The sequence below is a fragment of the Talpa occidentalis genome, unplaced genomic scaffold (assembly GCF_014898055.3).
Source record: "Talpa occidentalis isolate TD23 unplaced genomic scaffold, MPIMG_talOcc4v2.1 talOcc4.5, whole genome shotgun sequence".
NCBI classification, from domain to species: Eukaryota; Metazoa; Chordata; class Mammalia; order Eulipotyphla; family Talpidae; genus Talpa; species Talpa occidentalis.
The window spans coordinates 124,691,848-124,714,427 of record NW_023604861.1 but is presented as its reverse complement, the minus strand read 5'-3'; the positions used below and the strand labels follow the sequence as shown (position 1 = coordinate 124,714,427).

At 38.1% G+C, this 22,580-nt stretch overlaps 1 protein-coding gene across 4 annotated transcripts in view; it reads left to right on the top strand.

Moving 5' to 3' along the window:
• BABAM2 (BRISC and BRCA1 A complex member 2) overlaps nt 1–22,580 on the top strand; it is a 368,631-nt gene that overhangs the window by 111,127 nt on the left and 234,924 nt on the right. For all 4 annotated transcript variants that reach the window (XM_054701249.1, XM_054701248.1, XM_037528303.2 and 1 more), the window contains 2 exons: nt 1,249–1,443; nt 16,374–16,448. In XM_054701249.1, coding sequence (XP_054557224.1) covers nt 1,249–1,443; nt 16,374–16,448 — 270 coding nt within the window. The remainder of the gene's footprint in view (nt 1–1,248; nt 1,444–16,373; nt 16,449–22,580) is intronic.

The window sequence follows — 22,580 nt, the reverse complement described above, 5'->3', positions numbered from 1 at the left end:
ATGGAGTCTCTCATTTCTAATGCAGCCCTCTTGGAGATCCCATCTCTATTTACCTACTTGTTATTTTCTCTCCTGATATTGTCATTTAGCCCCCAACCCCCACCTTTCTACAGGGACATGCCATCAGGCTATCACATCTGAACAGAACTTTCCCTTAACCCCACACCCTAGAACTTTCCCTTAACTTTCCCACACCCCCCTCTCATTATCATGTGAGTTGTTTGTACTAGCTATCTGCACTTTCTTTAGTTCGATTCTCTCTTCAAGCCTTGACAAAAGCGCTTCTATTTCACCCAACAGCCCTTGTTGAGGCACTATTTCCTGCGCGTCACTATTCCCAGCAGTCAGTTCTCAGGTGTGTCCTGCCCATCTTAGAAATGCCATGTGACACAGGTGAGCACTTCTTTCTCCTTGGAACCCTTCCTTCACCAGGTGCCTAGGGTGCGTGTGGTGTTCTCCGCAGCATTTATTATCACACGATCTATTTCATTGCTTGTTTATCATTTCCTTTGGTCCACCAAAATGTAAGCTGCTTTGAGAGTAAGGACTTGGCTTGTTCTTGTCATCGCCTAGAACAGTGGCTCGTACATAACAGGCATTTGCTAAGTACTTGTGGAATGAGTGAACATGAACTTAAAACTGCTTATCTGTAATCAGATCACCCCCCATTCCCGGCTCCTTTTTGGGTCAGAAGCCATCACAACCATGTCCACCTCTTTTTCTCGCAACCAAGCCTTTCATAATTGTGTCTTCCTTTGTCTTTACTCTTTCCCTGTCTTTTTCAGGCTGAAAACATCACCGATTGTGCTTATATTTCTGTGGGACTCCAGTGTTTACAGAGTGTTTATTTATATCTGGTATTATAGATGCAGATGGTCTGTGGGTCTGAGTTGAATGACGTTAACATACAACGCTGAAATTAGGTGCAGATTGAAGACAATCAAAATTGTAAAAGCATAAGAAACAAATTCAGTCTTCCAGGGCTGAAATTATGGTCTTCTAGTATATTTAGATTTCATGTTTTATTACTATGCTACTTTACGCTTTGCTGTTTCTGCCTACTCATGATGGAATTCCTCCTTGATTTTCTCCAAGGATTTTTAGACGGCAGGAGAAATCACCAAGCCCAAAAGACCCTTCCAATTTTAGCTGTGACTTTATTGCTGATTAAGAATAGTCCCTCTTAGGTTTCCATCACCTAATGTGAACATTCATTTTTTAGTGGCCTTTGTTTTTTGCCTTCTGCAGAACCTGGCCTCCTGGAATCCTGCAAATCCTGAATGTCTCTTACTTGTGGTGAAGGAACTTGTGCAACAGTATCATCAGTTTCAATGTAGCCGCCTCCGTGAGAGCTCACGCCTCATGTTTGAATATCAGACGCTACTGGAAGAGCCACAGTATGGAGAGAACATGGAAATTTATGCTGGGAAAAAAAACAACTGGGTAAGGTTTTTTGGAAAAGGGGGAAAAGCCACTTCATCTGTAATAAAATAATCAGTTGAGATGTGCATTTTTAATAAACTCTGCTCATTTCCTGAGTTAACATGGCTTAGGGTTGGCTGAATACTTTTTCATAATTTTGAGTTTGAGTTTGAGGTTTGTGTGTTTTTCTGGTTCGTTGTGTTCTCAAAGGTTTTCATGTGGGACAATGGAAAATTTGGAGTCTCACCTCCCCCACCCCAGGAATTGAGAAGGCCCTGAGGACCTGCATGTAAAAAGTCTGCATGAAGCTTGTGGTGCAGCTAGCTCATGGGCCACGTTTTGGGACCACACCAGTTCTGCCTATTTCTCAGTGTAGCACATCTCCAATATCCCAGTCAGATAACAGAGTTCAGTAACTCTGGAGGGAGCTAACTTCTCTGGAACCCTTCATAAGTTCATTGTATAATTTCCTCACATTGTATGGTCCTTTTAAAATGAAGTCAGGTCCTGTCTCGCGAGCTCTGCCCAGGACTCCTGCATACTCCTCTTTTTCTCTCATAGTAAAAGTCAGAATCCTTCCAGAGGCATAAAAAGGCTCTACATGAGTACCAGCTCCGCCATCTAACCTCTCTCTACCGTTATTTCTTTCACTTCATCTCCTGCCTTCCTGTCTGAAAATACTCAGCTGCAGCCACACTGGCACCTGTGCTGTACGGCAGCCACACCAGGTATTGGTCCTGCCCAGGGTCTTTGTATAAGCTCTCCTGTTGTCTGGCATATTTCCCCTCAATATTTGCATGGCTACTATTCTCCTCTGTAAAGATTTTCCTCATACATTCACATTCTCAGCAATACCCGTGTTATCATCCCCAATTTTTAAGCAACATTTGGAGTTATAGTTGACATGCCAAAATTCACCTCCTGTAAATGTATAGTTTAATGATTTTTAATAAATTTGCCACATTGAGCAATCACCACCACAGTCCAGTTTAGAATAGTTTTGTCACCTCAGTAAGATCCCTCATGCCCATTTACAGTTAATCATATTCCTACCTCCCACTCCAGGCAACCACTGAGCTACTTTCTGTCTATATAGTTTTTTTAAAAACAACTATTTTTAAAATATATATATTCATATATTTATTTTTTCTTTTTTAAAAAATTATTTATTTATGCATACAAGAACTGGGGTACAGGCCAGAGGTGCGGGGGTGGGGTGAGAGGATTCACTAGAGACAGAGTGGGGAGCAGAACAGGCAGACTGACTGAAATAACTGCTGAGGGGAGCAGTGGGTGAGTTAGGAGAGGTCTTCTGTACCATGTGGGTATCTCCCTGGCCAGGGATCAAACTCGCTCTGCAGAGGCTGTGGATTGCTTCATAGGTTGTGTCCTAAACCCTTGCACCACCAGGGAGGCCCCATATATTTATTTTCATAAAGGTAACAGTAGTTTACAACACTGTATCGGTACCAGGATTACGATTTCTTTACCATGCCCACCACCGAATGTCCAGTCACACCTGATCTACATCAACAAGTTGGGTCTGTCTTACCATTCATTCCTCTGTTCTAAAGGTTTGTTTTTGTGTTTGTTTTCTTTGGTTTCACAAATAAGTGAGATCATACAGCATTTATCTTTCTCTTTCTGACTTATTTCTCTTAGCTTGATGCCCTCAGGGTCTAGCCTAGTTGTCACAGATGGCAAGACTTCATCTTTATGGCTGAGTAGTATTCCATTGTGCATGTTACAGCATATTCTTTGCCTGTCCTCTGTTGTTGGGCACGCGGGTTGTTTCCATATCTTGGTTATTGAGAATCGTGCTGCAACGAATGTAGAGGTGAATATGTGTTTCCATGTTAGTGTCTTCATATTCTTTGGGTAAATACTCAGAAGTGGGATTACTGGATCATATGCGGTTCTGGTTTCCACAATGGCCTCACCAGTTTACGTTGAGTGGATGAGTTTTTGTTTTTTTCCACATTCTCACCAACATTTATCGTTACTTGACTTTTTGATAATAACTGTTTTAACCAGTGTGAGGTGAAATCTCCCCAGATTTGTATTTTCCTGCTGATAAGCAGTATAGAGCATTTTCTTAAGTTTTGTTTTCTGAACGTATTGTGTAATGGATCTGACAATATGTGATCTCTTGTGACTGGCTTTTGTCACTTAGCATGCTGTGTTAGCAGTTCATTCACATTGTAGCATACACCACCAGCACTTCATTTCATTTTGTCACTGAATAGTATTCCATTTTTATCTTCTTAAGAAATTTCTATGCCATTTTCCACAGAGGCTGCACCAACTTCTTTTCCCACAACAGTAGATGAGAATTCCTTTGTCACCACAACCCCATCAACTTTTGTTGATTCCATTCTTTTATATCGGCCATTCTCACAGGCTTGCAACTGTATCTCATTTAGGTTTTGATTTGCATTTCTCTTTGGATAGTTGATGTTTGTTTGGCATTTTTTCATCAGCTTGTTGGTCATCTGTCTGACTTCTTTGGAGAAGTATCTTTAGCTCTTCTATCCATTTTTGAATTTTTTTTTGTTTGTTTTCTTTTTGTTGAGTTGGATGAATTCTTTGTGGATATTAGTCACTTGTCATATGTATGGTGTACAAATATTTTCTCCCATTCTGTAGAGTGTCTTTTCTATTAATGATATGGACATTAAGTGTCTATGTTAGTTTTGAAATTATTAAACACTGAGTTGTTTTTTTTTAATCAGTAGAAAATAGTGGTACATTGGGTTACAAGCTTGTATGTTTGTAATGAGCCACACTTATTATGTGCCTTCATGATCAGAATTTTTTAAGGTATAATTATTTTTTAAAACATTTTAGTTTGAAACAGTTAAAGATTCATAGGAAGTTACAAAATACTACTGAAAGATCTTATATATCCTTCTCCCAGTTTCCCCTAGAAGTTCCATTTTATGAATCACAGTCCATTATGGGAATAAGAAATGGACGTTGATGTAATGTATGTGTATTGTTCTTTGCCATTTTATCACATGCATGATTGCAGTAACCACCACTATAATCAAGATACAGAACCATCCTGTCACCCTAGAAATCTGCCTCCTGCTACCCCTTTGAACAGTTATTTTTTTTCCTTTTTTTAAGATTTATTTTATTTATGCATACAAGAACTGGGGTACAGGCCAGATGTGTGGGAGAGTGAGAGGATTCACCAGAGACAGAGTGGGGAGCAGAAGAGGCAGACTGATGGAAATATACTGCTGAGGGGAGCAGCGTTCCAGACAGGAGTGGTCTGCTGCGCTATGTGGGATTCTTGCCGGCCGGCCAGAATCAAACCCATGCTGCAGAGGCTGCAGACAGCTTCACAGGACTGCGCTCAACCGCCTGAGCCACCAGGGAGGCCCCCCCAAACAGATTTATTTCTAAGATTAGAATTTTAATTTTGATGAATCCCACAAAGTAGGCATTAAAGCTGTGTGTATTTTGATACAACATATTGAAATAAAAGTACATTGTAAGTTTTCTCAATGGGTAAAGCTTAAAATCTCATTTCACATGGTAACATTTCCTGCATAACTCTGTTGTATCTGAAGGATCAGTGTTTGTTAATTATAGCAAAGCGCTGTAAGGAAATTTGTGAATTTTTCTTTTGCTTTTGTTTTAATTCCCAGAACTCAAAGTTAGTTTACCATACCTACGATTTTGATCATAGGCTTTTTTCCCCCCTGATATGCATTGAATGTTTTGAGATGTTCTTCAACCACGTATTTTACATATTAAAGATCACCAGTGGGTGATCTGTGAGATAAAATGGAATTTTTTCACAACATATGTTTTCTTTTTGTGGGTATTTTCATAGTAGTGTTATATGCTTATATAATGGAGAATGTGAAGCAGTTACCTTTGGGGAGGGGTGTGTGTGTGTGTGTGTGTGTGTGTGTTTGACCTCAAATCCCAGTAGTATTTTATGAATCCATGGCTTATAAACTAAGCTCTGGCAACATCTGAAACTATCTTACAGAAAATAAAGAAGCCATTTTGTGATAGCTCCTCACTGAGTTAATGGCTTTTGCTCCTGTCAGCTCATCTTGTGATCTTACACTTGAAGGGGAAGTGCTGGGGCAGCATTAAAAGATAAGCTGAGGCATGTTGAAATTCAGATTGTTTATCTGGGCAAACATTTATTTGAAGTGGTTAGGTGCTTTCTACTAACAAGAGCTAGGGGCAAGGTTTTTATGGAGTATATAGGAAACAAAACAAGAAAATTATTTGGCTGGGTGTAGCTCAAATGGTTGTATTATTTGGAAAAGCCAAATTGACTATTTGTGATTGGTTGTCTTAATCTTGTGGCATTGATACTTGTTCACTTTAGCTTAGTCCATCACCTGGCTGAGGCACTGGAGCCACCTCAGCCCACTGACCTCCTTGTTTGATTGCTTTAACAGAAGAGTGTAAGCTGCTTGAGGACAGCTGGAAATGTATTGGAGAGGGAGTGACCTGGGAGGCAGGAATTGTGGATTCTCATTCTGTCATTAGTTTTTGTGTTTGTGTTGGGTTTGACCAAAGGTTTCTCACTTTGCTGGAGATGACTACTCTCACCCAGACATGACACAAAGATTAAATTAGATCACCTGTGTGGGAAGTAAACAAAATTAAGCAAACCGAGCTAGAAAGTAGTATTATCTTTCATACATACGTGATGTAAGTTATTATAGTAGGTGTCCAAGAAATTCTGGCTCAGTGGTTGTTCCTGTATTACCTCTTGAATTTCTATTTCTTATAAAGTTCTGTATGTGGACCAGTAGAAGCTGGTATCACCAAGGTACAGACAAAGGACAAAAGCAAGGTGGAGGGAAAGTTACTTTTTAAGAAAAAGAACGGTGTTTATTTTTTAGGAGCAGTTTTGTTGGAGTTCTGATGAGGGGAGAACAGATTTCAGGGTATCAGGAGGGAGGTGGAGAAGAGGAAGTAAAAACAGGAGACTTACACTTTATTTGAAGGACAAAACAATCCAGCTATTATCTGGAAGAGACAGTAGGGTCCCATGCTCATTTCCACGAATCTGGTCAGATTTCACTTGTAGATCGGGACACACCTGTGGTTGCACCTTTGGAAAGGTGCCGTGTGGCAGTCAAATGAATTCCCGCACACTCTAGGAACTCACCAGATTTATTTGTTTTTGACCACACACAACTTTTATGAGTTAGACATTATTTAAAATAAATGAACCCATGACAGGGGCTCACTTTTTCATTGGTTTTTGTAATGGATTTGGTTACATTGAGTTTTGACCTGTATCTAAGTAGGAACAGTACTTAGGATTATTGCTCATGGTGGTTTGTATCTTGGGTTTTTTACTTTGTTCACAGAAAGTGGTGTGTATTTATTTGTACGTAGACCTAAATGATACATCAAGACAATAATCTTACTGACATTTCAAAGGAACTTTATTGCTGTTTTTAAAATAAAAGGCATTTCAGTAAAAGGTTCAAGTTTCTTTCGCAGCAGGATGCATCAAGTGGAAAAGACCTTGTTTTACGGAAATCCTTTCTATTTTCTTTGCCTACACTTTATGGAATAGGATGTGAAGAAAGTCTGGACTTGTGCCACCTACTTATATTTGTGAGGCCATTTGTTGTTTTGAAGTCTTGGGTGCTTTACCCCACTTTCCTGATGGTATTTAGGTATAGGGAGCACCCATTGCACAGTTTTCTCAGACTGAAGGGGATCCGCATGTGTCTTCAGAGGACAAGCTGACTCAGTTTCTGAAGTCTTCCCTCCATTGTAGTAAAAGGAAAACTGAAGACCTGTATTTGAAGTGTTCTGTAAGAAAACCATCATTTTTTTTTTTATGGCTTTTGGGAAATGTATGAATAATTCAATCTGAATTCCCCAAAGTGTTTGCTAGTTTTTCAATAATTTTTAATGCATTTATGCTACCACTGTTATTTCTTACAAGGAACCGTGGAAATTATTTTGATCAGATCAGGAGGCATGTAAGTCAAGCAGAATTCTTGCCTGGGAAGTTGGAGTTAGTACTGAGAGAGTGAGAGTGGATTCTAGGAGTAACTGGTCTGTCACTTGTAAATCTGAGAGTTTTTTTTTTCTTCCTTATATCTAGTCAAAAGAATCAGGAAGTGGTAAATAGAAAGTAAGATGAAGTGTAGAGAGAGCACAGATAAGAGACAAAATTCTGAGAGTCCTTTGAACTAAGGCCAGTTGCATTTTTAATTTTAGATTCTGTGAAACACCACATATCTTTTTAATAAATTATATTTTATTTGTTCAGGTTAGTTTGAATTGTAATTCTGTCACCTGAAAGTAAGAGTCCTAACTAAGTTACTTCCAGAGTATCCTGTGAATATCTGTCAGAGCACCACATTGTACTAATTTGTTTGATAGTCAAAGTAGACTTTAAACTCAGTAAGGACAGAGACTGTCATTTTTTGTCTCAAGATTTTCATTACCTAACATGGTAGTTGGCACAACTGGTGTTCAGTGTTTGTTGAAAGGATGAATGACTGAATGCATGAATTATGAACATCTCATTACATATATGCTTTTCATTTTAAATTTCAAATCCCTTTTTAAAAATGTTTGGGTGTATAATATGTACACATTATTCAAAAATAAAAAATTTTTAAAGATATATGATGAAAAATCTTCCTCCCATCATTGTCCTATTTCCTTTTTTTCCCCTTTGCCATCCCACATAAGCATGAGTATAGGTGTTTTCCAGCATAGTTTTTCAGTTTCTTTATGAACATATAAGCAAACATAAGTGTGTGTATATGAGTCTGTATATATCTGCACACATACAGAGATATATTTTTATGGAAATCATATCATGTATTTTACACTCTTTTACACCTTGTTTTTGACTTAATATACATTTATTTCTGTAAGAACACAGAGAACTCCATTTTTTAAGAAAAAATGTTTATTATTACCTTGTATAACTGAAACAGTGTTTAATATCAACTCTATTATTAGACACAGTTACTTTAAATCTTTTGCTACTACAAATAATACTGTGATCTTATACATGGTGTTATGCACATTTTAAATTAAGTTAAATTAAGTTAAATAACTTAATTTAAAGAAGTGAGTGTAATTGCTAGATCAAAGATTATATGTGTCTATAATTTTATCCCCAAAGTGCCCTCCATAAAGTTTCTACCAGTTTATTTTATTTATTTTTTAAAAGTACTTTTTAAAAAAGATTTATTTATTTATTTATTTATTTATTTATTTATTTATTTATTTATTTATTTATTTATACAAGCACTGGGTACAGTCAGAAGCACGGGAGGGTGAGAGAATTCACCAGAGCCAGAGCGGGGAGCAGAGCAGGCAGAAGGACCGAAGTACACTGCTGAGGGGAGCAGCTGGCGGCAGGAGAGGTCTGCGCGCCATGCAGGACCCTCCTCCGGTGGCCGGGGAGCAGCCGGGGATTGAACCAGCGCTGCAGAGGCTGAAGGCAGCTTCGCAACCCAGCGCTGCGCCACCGGGGAGGCCCTCTACCAGTTTATTAACCCATCAGCAATGTGTGAGAGTTGTGTTTTCCCGCAGTATTGTCAACGGTGTATAAACATACTTGTATATCTTAGTCAAGTCTACTTTGCATAATATGGTCAGGTAACTCTTGTTGGACTAAGCCTTCCATAAACTGCAGCTATAAGCTCTGCACAAAATACAAAACCATGTGCCCGAAGGAACTGGAGAATGAGCAAAAGGAGGCAAATGCTGGATAGGAGTTGACATTTGGAAGAAGGGGATATAGAATTTCAAGGAATCATGGGACAAAATCAAAACACCTGATATACACATAAATGGAGTCCTTGGAGGAGAAAAGGAGAGGAGGAAAGCAGGAACATGTGTGATGAAATAATGCACTAATATGGTGAAAGACAAAATCTTGTGGATTCAAGAATCTCAACAAACCCCATGGAGATAAATACAAGGGAAAAATAAACAGGGCACATCATAGTCAAAATACTGAAGGCTAACATACAGGGGAAAATCTTAAGTGGCCTGAGAAAAATGACAGTTTGTAGGTGAACAATTAACAGGTGTCACCACCCACCTCTTCAAAAACAGTGGGGTTGAGAAGATAGTTCTGTGATGTCTTTATAAAGCTGATGGATCTCCCCTGTTTGTGGGGGTGAAAATAGTACTTAGTTTAGTTTTAATTGTATTCCTTTGGTTATGAATGAGGCTCAGCAGTTTTTCAAATGTTTAAGCATCAATTGTATTTCTTTTCTGTATACCCTTTGTTTTCTCTTGGGGTTTTCATCTTTTTTTTTCGCTAACGACATTAGCTCTTTGTGATGGAGTTGTGAATACCTTTTCCTCAGTTTGTCAGCTGTAATAGTAATGACTTTGCTAACTGTTTTTTTTTTTTTTTTTGTGGCATCCAGAAATTTTTTTGTGTTTGGGTAGTCAAGCCTGTCTGTTTTTCTTTATGGTTTCTGAATTTGGAGTCCTATTAGATATTCTCTGTCAGTGTTTTCTTTTTGGCTTACGCTTTCACACTGAAATCCCTATCCCATTTAGACTTTATCCTCATACACAATGTGAGATACAGTTGTAACTTTTATTTATTCCTTGATGGCTACCCATGCCATCAGTCATATACTCAATGCATCTGGGCTTATTTCTTGACTTACTTTCTGTTCCATAAGTCTGTCTTTTGATTTAATACCAGTTGTTTCCTGCTATAAATATTGTGTCTCTCTCTATTTTTTTTAAAGATTTATTTATTTATGTATACAGGAGCTGGGGTAAAGGCCAGAGGTGCAAAGGGGTGAGAGGATTCACCAGAGACAGAGTGGGGAACAGAACAGGCAGACTTACTGAAATACAGGGGACTGCTGAGGGGAGCAGTGGGCAGACAGGAGAGGTCTGCTTCACCATGTGGGTTTCTCTCTGGCCGGCTGGGGATCGAACTCGTGCTGCAGAGGCTGTGGATTGCTTCATAGTGCGGTGCTTAACCCCTTGCGCCACCAGGAAGGCCCCTTATGTCTCTATATTGTGCCTCACTATCTTGTGTAGTTAGTCCCCACTCATTGCTTTTGTGTTTTTCTTTGTTTCCCAGACTGCTATTATTTTTTCACACTCCACATTCTTCCACATTCTTTTCATTCAGCTTTTTAAAGGTTCCATTAAAGTAATGAGCCCCAAAACCTAGACAGGTCATGTCTTCATAGAACACACTCTCAGAACACCCTGCCCTTTCCTTGATAAGTCTTTTTCACAGGTTGTAATTTATAGGAGTCACTGTTTCGATTTATGTCTGATTCATCCACTAGATTATAAGCTCCCGGAGGATGCAGGTTGTGTCTATTTTACTTATTATCTTTGCAGTGCCTAGTTAGGGCCTGATATATTTTAGGGTCTTAATTATAGTAATGAATAGTAATGAATGGATGAATAAATCTTGAGCCTTGAGTTGAGCCAGAGGTCTGTTTTACTCCCTCAATGACTGGAGACAACTTTCTTGACTGTCGTAGACTTGTTTTCTCATTTAGAAAATAAAAACAAATGAATTGTATCTACTGAACAGTGTTTGGGGGCCAATGAATAGATCTTAGAAGACATTTTGTAAAGTGAGAAATGTTTTAAAATCCTAAATGATTAACTTTGGCTTACCTTTTCACATGAAGGGAATAATTTTGCTTTTCCAAGGAACAGTTTCCAGACCCAGGCAATTGGTTGTCAGAGTCTATTTGAAGAATCATCTCTACCTGACTATTACCCTGCTGAAGTTAGAGTCACTTTTGAGTATTTCTTCACTTTTAGCTATCTAAGTGAGAAGAGCAGTCAATTTTAGATGACAGCTTGTTTGTTGATAAGGGAACAGCCTCTAAGAAATGAAGAAAATTTTCTCTTTACTGAGAAACCTGGGTTTGGAATCCATTCTGTACAAGATGTCTACCTGTCACTTCCAAAAAAGAGAAGAGAACTATGACACAGCTGCTGTTACCAGAAGAAAGGCGTAGATCTAATAAATTGCCAAAACTTAGAGTCTTGTTAGTTTAAGTTACTTGCCAAAGTACTATAACTTGAAAAAAGGAAGGATGCACATACTTACTGCGAGTGCTGGGGAAATTGCCATTAAGGCAGTTGGCAGAACGGCTGACATTTTAACAGTCATAGGTCAGATAATTTTCTACATCTATCCAAGAGAAGATTTGACCAAGGATTGACAAAAAAAAATCAAATTATTCTGTTCACTTGGCCACATCTAAATGTCTCCTTTTCAGCTTACAGGAAAGATTGCTTTTGAAGCAGTCTTTGACGTTACAACAGAGTGACCGTAAATTGCTTGGGTAACTGTTGGAACGTAAAGCATAAAAACACGGGAAGGAATCACTGAGGTAGAATTCAAAAGGGATTTTTCACTTGTGTCTTGCTACTCATATAGTGTTTATAACTCAAGATTTGTGTTATGTTTTAAATTGCCCTTTGCTCAGTTTCATAGAGGAAGAGATTAATTTATACCTCAAAAGAAAATCAGTGGCAGAATTGAAAACCATTTGAATTCTTGAGTCTTTAGTTTCCAATGCTGTTAGAAATAAGTGCCAAGTTTTCTTTATTCTCTCAATAGCAAAATAAAGAATGTATACTAGGCTTCCAAGTTGTAGATCATAAAACACTTTTTATGATTTCCAGTGGACCAAATTTCTTTCAGTCTTAGGTTTGTTTAATTATGAATTAAGTTGTATAAGTCAGCCCATTACTGATAAACTCAATTTTATATTAATCCTAGGATCTACATGTCTTTTATGATAAATTTAGTTTTGTAAGTAAGGCTGCTGCCAATAAATGTAAATTAAATTAGTAGTTCTAGGATCGCCATTTGAGATGGAACAAAGTAGGGATCATCTGAACATTTTAGGAACAATGCTTGGTCCAAAATAGCTGGTAGAATAAAAATACATCGTACAAACTAAAATAGGGCAAAAGAGCTAAAATACAGTGCATGGACTAAAATAACTAGCAGTTCAAATGAGTCCAAGTGCTAAATATGTAATTATCTTTCCTGTTACCTTGTATGGACAAGTACTTTTTTAATTTTCCAATTTCCACATTCAGTCTTTCTGTTGGTGTTTTCAAAAAATATGTGAGTCATTGAGCCTAACAAACTCAAGTTTTGAGGTGGCCATTTTAACGCACAGATTGCTGTTTTATACTAGCAGGTAGAAAATCGCTGTATAAATCTCTGTGGCTGCCTGTATAAATTAAAGAATAAATGAAGTGAACTTGATTTTTCATTTTCTGTCCAACCAGACAGAATTTTTTATTTCCCTTCCCCAACATCATCTAATCCATGGTGCTTTTAAAAAACCTGTCTCAACAGTCCCAGGAATGACTTAATACATGTTCCACGTAGATATAGTCATCATGTTAGTGTACCCTCAGTTTAGGGGAAATAGTTACATGACCTCCAGAGGTTTAGAATACCTCATCCTGTGGAGAAGAGAGTTTCTGGGTGACCTCAGATCAGTATTTGTGCCTGTTTGATCCAGTAACACTGACCTTGCTTTTTGTTCTTGGACATCCAGACATTTTCCAGCACCAATCCTTTTAATATTTGCTTTTTTCTTTGCCTGGAATGTTTTCCTTCCACATCCCCATGGTTTGCTTCTTCACCTCTTTTCATATCTGTGCTCAGTTGTTACCATGTCTGATTACTCTAAAAAGGAACATAATTCCTACCATTTGAATGAGTTTTGTATGAAGGAGGATCATAACCTGACCAATGTGCTAAAAAGATTACTTTGCCTGGGATGATGGGACTAAAATGCAGGTGAAAAGTACTGAAGTAGTTAGAGGTGATTGCTGATATCCAGGTTACAGGTAATGGTGTCTCAGATTATGTGGTTCTGGAGATGGTGAGAAATGATTGGACTGAGGACATAGTTTGAAGGTGGAGTCAGTAGGATCTGCTGCTACTATGAATGTGGGATAAGAAAGAAAAATAGAAGTCAAGGATGATTTCGAGGTTCTTGACCTGAGAGATTGAAAGAAAGAAATTGTCATTTACTGAAATGAGGAATGAATATCAAAGATAGCGCAAAATCAGGATTTTGGTTTTAGTCATGGTAATTGGATAAATGAAACTGGAATTAGGGCAAGATCTGGAATGGAGATACAACATTTGGGAATCATTGGCATGTAAATGATATTTGAAGTCACAGGTGAGGGTGAGATTGGTTGGGGAGTGTAGAAGAAGGTCTTGGGGTTAAGTCCTGGTATACTCCAGTGTTCAGAGGTTGGGGAGACCAGACATAGGGCTAGTGAAGTAGAGAAGAACCAGGCGAAATGGGACACTGGAAACCAAATAAAGAACGTGCCAGCAAGGGAGCAATGAGGTATGTCAAAATGCTGCTGATAGAAAGTGTTATTAGATAAGGACTGAGAAATGACCATTGGGTTTGGCAATGGAGAGTTCAGTGGTGACCTTGATGAGTTGTTTTAATTGCATGGTAGGGAGGAGAGGCTGGAGATTGTTTAAGAGAGAATTATAAAAGAGGTAATGTAGACCTCAAATATAGACTAATTCTTTCCAGGAGCTGAAGAAGTTTATGAGTTCGAGAGGGACTTTTTAAATGATGTTTGTGTGCTGGCGGTAGTGAATAAAGAAGAAAAATTGATTATATAGGAGAAACAGTGGAGACCATGGCTGGGAACATGGATTCTTTGATGAGTATTCCTTCCTCTGTGGCACTATATGCAGCATTCATGGATCTTTTCTGTTCTTTCCATGCCCCAAAGCTATGTCCCCCTCTTGTAAACTCCTGTGTAACTCTATTGTTTGTATGTTTTCCCTATGTTTACCCACTTTAAGGTAGGAGCCCTTATACTTAGGTCCAAAGAATCACATTTAACAGGGTATGTTGATTCTGGAGTCCTTGAAGAGGTTAACATGATACCAAAACCACCCCTTCCTGGTAATCTTGGACTATAATAGGAGGTAAGAGTTTTTTTAGGATCATCTACAAACTTTCTCCTCCTATTCACCATAATGAACTTTTGGGTTGTGTGTAGCCTGAATTTATTGGTGTTCTATACTGAGTACAGCTGCTTAGCTCTAAGGATTTATCATATTTCTCACCATTGGCATATATGGTGGCACAGTAACTCTGTGCCTCTCTCTGACTTGCCTTAGCTTTGGTTCTGTCCATTCAGTTCTCTGATTTTTTACTTTTTTGTGTCACAGGGTTAGACTTGTGACAATGAAGAAGCACTCTGTTCTTAACCAGAGATTGATGTAAGTTAAAAGATGTCGTAAGCAGTAAAACAAACAACTATGCAGATGGTAGTTATCGTCTTTATCTTTTGAGCTCAAGGTTTATATTTCTGTTTGCATTTTCAAGGTTTCAGGTCAATGTTTTAAAATTAGAACCAGGACCTTGAAGCCAGTTGCTAGGGTGTTCATGGAAAAGAGTGATGACTCTTATGGAATCATCTGCAAGGGGTGTGCATGTGTGCTTATGTGTATTCATCTGTCCATCCATAAAAATATATGTAAATGCTTGCTATGTTTAAAGATATGTTTTGGGGAGTTTGAGGTGCTCATTTTCTTGTTTTTAAATTCCCCACAGTAATTCTGGTAACAACTAGAATTTTTTTAAAGATTTATTTATTTATGCATACAAGAACTGGGGTACAGGCCAGAGATATGTGTGTGTTGTGTGTGTGTGTGAGAGAGAGAGAGAGAGAGAAGATTCACCAGAGACAGAATGGGGAACAGAACAGGTAGACTGACTGAAATACACTGCTGAGGAGAGCAAAGGGCGAGACAGGAGAGGTCTGCTGTGCCACGTGGGTTGCTCCCTGGCCAGCTGGGCATTGAACTTGTGCTGCAGAGGCAGTGGACTGCTTTACAGTGCAGTGCTTAACCCCTTGCGCCACCAGGGAGGCCCAAGGTGCTCATTTTTTTTAAGAAGGGAAGGCAGTGGAGATATTGAGAGCTCTTCAGTAGTCACAGTATGAAAAGGATAGAGATCCTCTCTTCAGAGTAGTTCTAGAGCACCCCCAGATCTCTCTTTTGTAACGATATGTCACTGAGACCCAAAATGTCAAAATTCCAAACTGAGCTGCAGCTTGTAATGAGAGAGGCTGGGTAACTTAGGACTCCACCTGCTCAGCATCCATCTTTGTTGTCTTTGTAAAGGTTCCCTGGGACCCCTGGGTGTCTGCATGACTCAGTTGGAAAGCTCCTCTTTTAGACTATGATATAGTTTAAAAAAATGTGATTACTTAGACTTTTCCATCATAAAAATTACAAGAGAAACTTTCTTCTCTCTTAAAAAACAAACAAACAAACAATTACTTACAACTTACTTAAATGTGTTCAATTGCTAAATTCCTGGACATCTTTACTATAGAATCCAGTTCATAGAGAAAATCACTAACAAATATTGGTTGATGATAATGATGTTAAGAGATTAGTGGGTAAATTAGATCCTCACTTGGGGGGGCACCACTGCTTTATCTGGGTAGAAGTTCGATCTCTGTGTGTACTTCCAGATGCACTATAAGTGCGGTGATCAGTGTCATTAGCTGGTGGGTTATAAGTATTAGTGAAGTGGTCTGAATGCTTTAGTAAAAACAAATGAATCTAAGGACAGATCTGTCGCTTTTGTTTGGTTAAGTCATACCTTCATGTATTCTTTTTATACTTTTGAAAAACAAAAAGGTAATACTACTGTGTTATAAGTTTATTGCACATTTAAAATGCAGATTTAAATTCTAATTGTGCTTTTTAGTAACTAATAATTTAATGCTGCTTTTGATCCTCCCCCACTCTCCCAACCTTCTTTTCTCACTTCACGTTAGGAAACCCAAATTGAAGATGCCTGCATTTTGAACAGGTTGAACTTGTGGCCTTGCCTATAATTGTCACTTCATAATCTATTTTTGATTTTAATCTTATTATTATACCTTTCTTTCTACAGACTGGTGAATTTTCAGCTCGTTTCCTTTTGAAATTGCCGGTGGATTTCAGCAATATTCCCACATACCTTCTCAAGGTAACATATATATATGGTTATCAGTATGAGATTTATTTATTTATGATTATAAGAACTGGGGTACAATCCAGAGGTATGGGAGGTGAGAGGATTCACCAGAGACAGAGTGGGGAACAGAACAGGCAGATGGACCTAAGTACACTGCTGAGGGGAGCAACGGGTGAGTCAGGAGAGGTCTGCTGCACCATGGGGGTTGCTCCCTGGCCGGGGATTGTATTCGCTCTGTAGAGGCTACGGTCAGCTTCACAGCACTGCGCTCAACCCTTTGTGCCACTAGGGAGGCCCTTTTTTAGTAATTATTTAACTGAATATTTGTGTGATGGGTTTGCTGGCATTTTGTTTAGATGCTGAATTCTACTAAAAAATAGTTGTTGCGTGAAGATCCATTTAGTTATTTTGTTACTTAAAAGCTGAAATAGTAGCTGTAAAAATGCAAAATGAAATTTCCTGATCAGATAAAGTTAGGTTAAATTAAATTAAATATTGGGGAAGAAATCACCATTGTTTAATAATCTTATTGGGATGAAAGACTCATAGAAGTGGCCCAATGCGCAGGCTGCCTGTAGGGAGAAGTGTGTGTTGTCAGTGCTGTGCTCAGAGCATTCCTGTTTGTACTATATTAGCACAGATCCCAGTTGCCTTCAATGTTAGGCTGTTTTGGAGAGACTCAAAATCCATTTAAGCCAGTGTATATGGATGGTTTTCTTTAAAATGTGAGATAAGCAATGTCTGACTTGGGGAGTAGCTATTTTGGGGAAGGTATGTAGATTCTTTGCAGCCAAGAGGTGGAATCCAGTAGATAGGCTATGGTTAGACCAGGGGGCACGTTCTGAGCAGGAAGCCTAAAGACAAAGACCTAGGTTCACTGTAGGTGAGGATTTTGATTGTGATTTAAGATTTCATTGACTCCTCCAGCCCATATTTCAACCTGTAATTTCATAACTTTAGTCCAATGTAAGTAAAATTTCTACCCTCCTAATCTGATGTGTTTCAAAGGGTTAATGGGATTTGTAACTGTTTAGAGGGAAGGCAGAATCCTTGTACAAGTTTTCCTGCATGCTTTATTAGTCAATAAATAATAATAGTTTTTAATCTCTTGATAATGATTGGTAGTCTAGTCTGGGGGAATATAAACTATAGAGCATAATAAAGATTAGGGACCACTTTTTTTTTATATATTCCAGTCAAGCAGGAAAAATTATTTTATTATTCCCTAATTAAAAATGACATTTTTGTGCCTCATTAAACTTTCATTTTTAGTTTCCAGCTCACTAGTTTTCTACTCTTTACCCAAGGATTGTGAAATCCAAGTGAGGATGGAAGGCAGCAATTTATCTTAGTTTCTCCACACTCCCATTGTGGAAAATATACATTTAGATCTGTGATTACCAAGAATAATTAATTTGGCTTTAGCAGTTAATTCTGTTGGAATGACTAATAGTCTCCTTTGAAACTATTAGAACAGACTCATTCACTTCCACATAGCTCTCATTAACACTGTTTCTACTCATTTGAAACCGAATTCAATAGTATATGAGAGTACGTTATTCATATAGTTACTTTAATTCACAGTTTCCAGTTACACTGTGTTTGCTTTGATTCATTGGGCCTTACCAGTTTGAACGGCTGTTAGATTTATTTGAACTTGATATCACCTCTGCTCATGTTCTTAAGGTTCAAAGGAGAAAAATGTTTCTTGGGTCATAATCTACCTAATTTTTTTTCTTTTCAAAATTAAATTTTCTTATTTTCTATTTTAAGAGCTCCATTATATTACTGTACATTTTTTTTTCCATGCCGGTCAGATAGGAGAAAGGTGGAATCAATTTGGCAAAATTGGAAAGCTCCTCACCCTCACAGAACTACTAGGAATTGGTTTTCTCTAGCTGAAATGCCCACACTGCAATGCTAATGTCTTTTTTTTTTTTTAAGATTTATTTATTTATTTATTTATTTATTTATTTATTTATTTATTTATTTATACAAGCACTGGGTACAGTCAGAAGCGCGGGAGGGTGAGAGAATTCACCAGAGCCAGAGCGGGGAGCAGAGCAGGCAGAAGGACCGAAGCACACTGCTGAGGGGAGCAGCCGGCGGCAGGAGAGGTCTGCGCGCCATGTGGGACCCTCCAGTGGCCGGGCAGCAGCCGGGGATCGAACCGGTGCTCTAGAGGCTGCGGGCAGTTTCGCAACCCAGCGCTCAACCGCTGCGCCACTGTGGAGGCCCTGCAATGCTAATGTCTTTCTGGGTGTTTAGTTCATGTGAAGAGGGCAAAACAATGACAAAAAACGGAGAAACTCTTGTGTGATACAACAGAAGAGAAAACTCTTGTATCCTACAACAGCAAAAGCAGACAAAAACCCTCTACGAAACCTACCTGCCTGTCAGAAGTAACACAGAATATCTGTTGAGGGTTTTTGATCTAATTCCTAAAGTTGTTTAATCATAACCTTGGAACATTTGGTTATACTCTTAAAATGAAGTTTGCATTAAGAACTGATTTACATATTATTTATATTTGAATAAATGTAAATGTTCCTAGTCTAATTACCTGGTCTGTACCTGATAGCCTAAATACCAAAAATAAATTCCATAAGTTCCTAGGGTTAGGATATTTTTCACTTTATCCAAAGGAATGGAAGGTAAAGTAGAATTTTAAATATTGAGATAGCTTAGAGTTTGACTCCATACTCTCACTTATTGACTACAGTGGAATTTCATTACACTATGATGAAGCCATCATCCTCTTCTAAATTTTTATTACCAAGTGTACCTGTTTATTCATGAATAGAATTCTTTGATGTTAGAATGAAAAAGCCATCAAATATTCAGTGCTGTGATTTTGCCTAATATGCTCTCAACATATATTATAGTTTCAATATAGGATAGAGTTAGTTTATTCTGAAAATGAAGCCTGACTTCAGAATTTGAATTGTATTCTCAGTTGAGCTAAGTCAAACAGTTAGATAAATAATTTATATAAGACCTCAGTTAGGAGAAAAATTCTTGTGTATTATTTAGGATCCTTTATTTGTGGATGGTAGAAATCCAGTGCACAACGGAATAAACTGAAAACAGATCCCATGCTGGAAAGTCTACAAATAGGCCAACTTTCCCAGGTCTGTCAGCTGGTATGTTTATGGGGAAATTACTGAGATAATACAAGTATTCACTATACTTACTATAGAAGGTTTGTTTTGTGTATATACATTTTCTCATAAGGGAGAGCCTGTTATTAGACTAGCTAGTCATGCTGCTTTTAATTATTATTTAGGTTATGATGAAAATTGACTTGTGTATATTCTTGTCTTTATTCTTGTTCTGAGCATTAGTGAACTTAAGAATATAATGATAAGTAAGAAAGCTTTTTTTTACCCTCTGGAAAATCATATTCCATAGTGAAATAACTAAGGAAAGGTTCTAAAATTTTTATCATCTGAATAGGAAGTACTCAGAAACTAAAATTACAGTGTTTTGGGGAGGGGAGACACTTGTAAACATGATGTGTGTTTGAATAAGCTTCTTAAAGCAATGAGCCAATTTTATTCAGAATATAGTGAAGTTAAAATCCTATAATTAGGACCCCTTTCAGCTGCATCATACAGAAATATCTAGGAGAATTGCTGGATCTCATTGAACTAGAAGGCTGAATAGTAGTTATTTCTTGCTGATAGTGGATATGACATATATAACCTTTCAAAAAAATCAACATTGCTTTTCTTTGTTGATAAGACCATATGGTTTACATTGTTGCCTTAGTCAGTATGGACTGCTATAACAGAGTACCATGGTCTGGGGTGACTTAAACTAGATACTTATTTCTGATATCTTCTGGAGGCTGGGCTTGTAAGATGAAGCCACCAGTAAAGCTTCTAGTTGTGTATTCAAGTCTTTACCAGCTGAACAGGGAGTTCATAGGGCTTGCTTTCTGGCTTCTAACAGTTATCCTCTGTCTGTAATCTCACATGGCCAAGAGAGATCATCCCTCTGGCATCTCTTCTTATAAAGCCACTCATCCCTTTCAGAAGGGCTCCCATATGACCTGATTACTTCCTGAAGCCACCTCCTTCTTCCCTCCTCCAAATATTGTCATATTGGGGATTAAGTCTTCAACAGAAGACTTTTTTTTTTTTTTTTTTTTTTTTGGCAGGAAGTGGAGGGGCTAAACATTCATTCCAAAGCAATAGTCTAAATAGTTGTCAAATTGTCTCTAAATTTAGGTATCTTTGAGCCCTAACCCAGATGAGAAGTAAAATCATAACCAGTTTATTAGGATGAAATGCCACTATTATATCTTCGGCCTTGTCAAGTTGACACATAAAATTAACCATAGTACATTCTCTTCATAAGCTTCCTAAATTTGTGACTGGGACCACTAATTTAAAGATAAAGATAAGTTATACTTAAATGTATAACTTAATAGAGAGAGCATTTAGACTTATATTTTCAGGCATTCTAAAGCATAGAAAGTATATTTTAAAAAATCTGTTCTTGTGTTTTTCATTAGGATGTATATTTTGATGTCTATTTTGTTATAGTGTGTACCAGAATTCTATTAGAAATTTCTACTAGAAATTTATTTCCACCTTGATTGCTGTCATGTTGCAGCGATAGAGACCCATCTGAAGTGATATGGTTCTCTGAGATTATTTTAGGAGTCATTTTTGGAACCAAGGTAAGTTAGGGCAGATAAATTAGGGCTTCTGTTTTGCATAGTTTTACATAGGGAAACTTGTAAAAGTAGTCAAGAAGTTCCAAGGGCTCCCAGGGTCCATTCAGCTCTAAATCCAGTTAACTCTGAGTCAGTGGTTCTCATCCTGGCTGCAGATCAATTCTGGCCCTGTCTCAGGTCAATGAAAATGGGACCTTGGGAGGTGAGGTCCACATATCCTTTTCTATTTTGAAAGTCCCCTAGGTAATTACAATGCACAATCAGGGTTAAGAACTTAATTCAGTATTGTGCAGAATTCCACGTTGACTTAAAGTGATCCTGAAATCTGTAGAGTACTAGACAAACCAAAAAAAAAAAAAAAAAATACAAGGGTGATCATTATCCCCCAATATCTTGTAGTATACTTGATAAGTATAATTAACAAACAAAAAGTAGTTAAGTACTAATTTGTTTGCTGCATGTACAGTAGGACTTAACAAATGTAAAGATTGTGGTAGATTATAATGGTTAGAGAAATCTTTGTGACACAAAGATTAGGTGTAAGCAAAACCTCTCAAGAGGCATGGCTTTTGAACACTGGAAGAGGGCTAGACAGCTCAGGTGTGTCTGATCCTGTGGTTGTGGTGGGACTGTGTGGTCACTCTTGATTTAGGGAACAGGTGATAGTCTAGGCTGGAAGAGAAAACTTTTTTTTTTTTTTGGTGAGGCCCTCGCCGGCGGCCGGGGAACGAACCGACACTGCAGAGGCTGCGGGCAGTCTCAGCCCAGCGCTCAACCGCTGTGCCACCAGGGGAGGCCCTGGAAGAGAACTTTTTGCAAGAGCATAGTGAGAGATAAAGTTGGAAAGATGAGTTGGAATGATCTTGAATACTTGGGGAATGATTTCAGATTCCACTAAGTAAGACATCTTATCTTAATTTCTTTATTCATGAATTATCATGGTATAGCTTCCTATTTTATTTCTTTGCTCATTGCCTCCCACACCCCAGCCTCTTTGAAAGTTATTGCTAGAGAAGTCTCCTTTAATCTTCTCTTGGAACAAATAATGGTTTCTTACTGGATTCTGCTTCTCGAGCCTGCCCATCCATACGGTGCTAGTTTATACTGTTCCCCATCCTGTGTTAGTAATCTGAAAACAGGCAGCTCTCCTCACTATTCTGCTAGTGCTATAAGAATTCCCAATGTTGTCGCTTTGCCCTTGATCTTCCTCTTGGCTCTGATATCTCTACTCTTTCATCTTTTCCTAGAAAATTTACTTAATTGACATAAAAATAAAGTAAAGCCCAAAGAAGTTCAAGCTGCTTGCCCAGGGTCGTAGATGTTTACTTGTAGCTGTTGAATTACTATCTATCTTGATTTTGGCACCTGGGCTTAGTGAGGGTCTAAGATACTAGGTGGAGAGAAATGGGATCTTGAAACCAAAGTGATCAAATAACTATGAGAAAGCCAAATCTTGAATT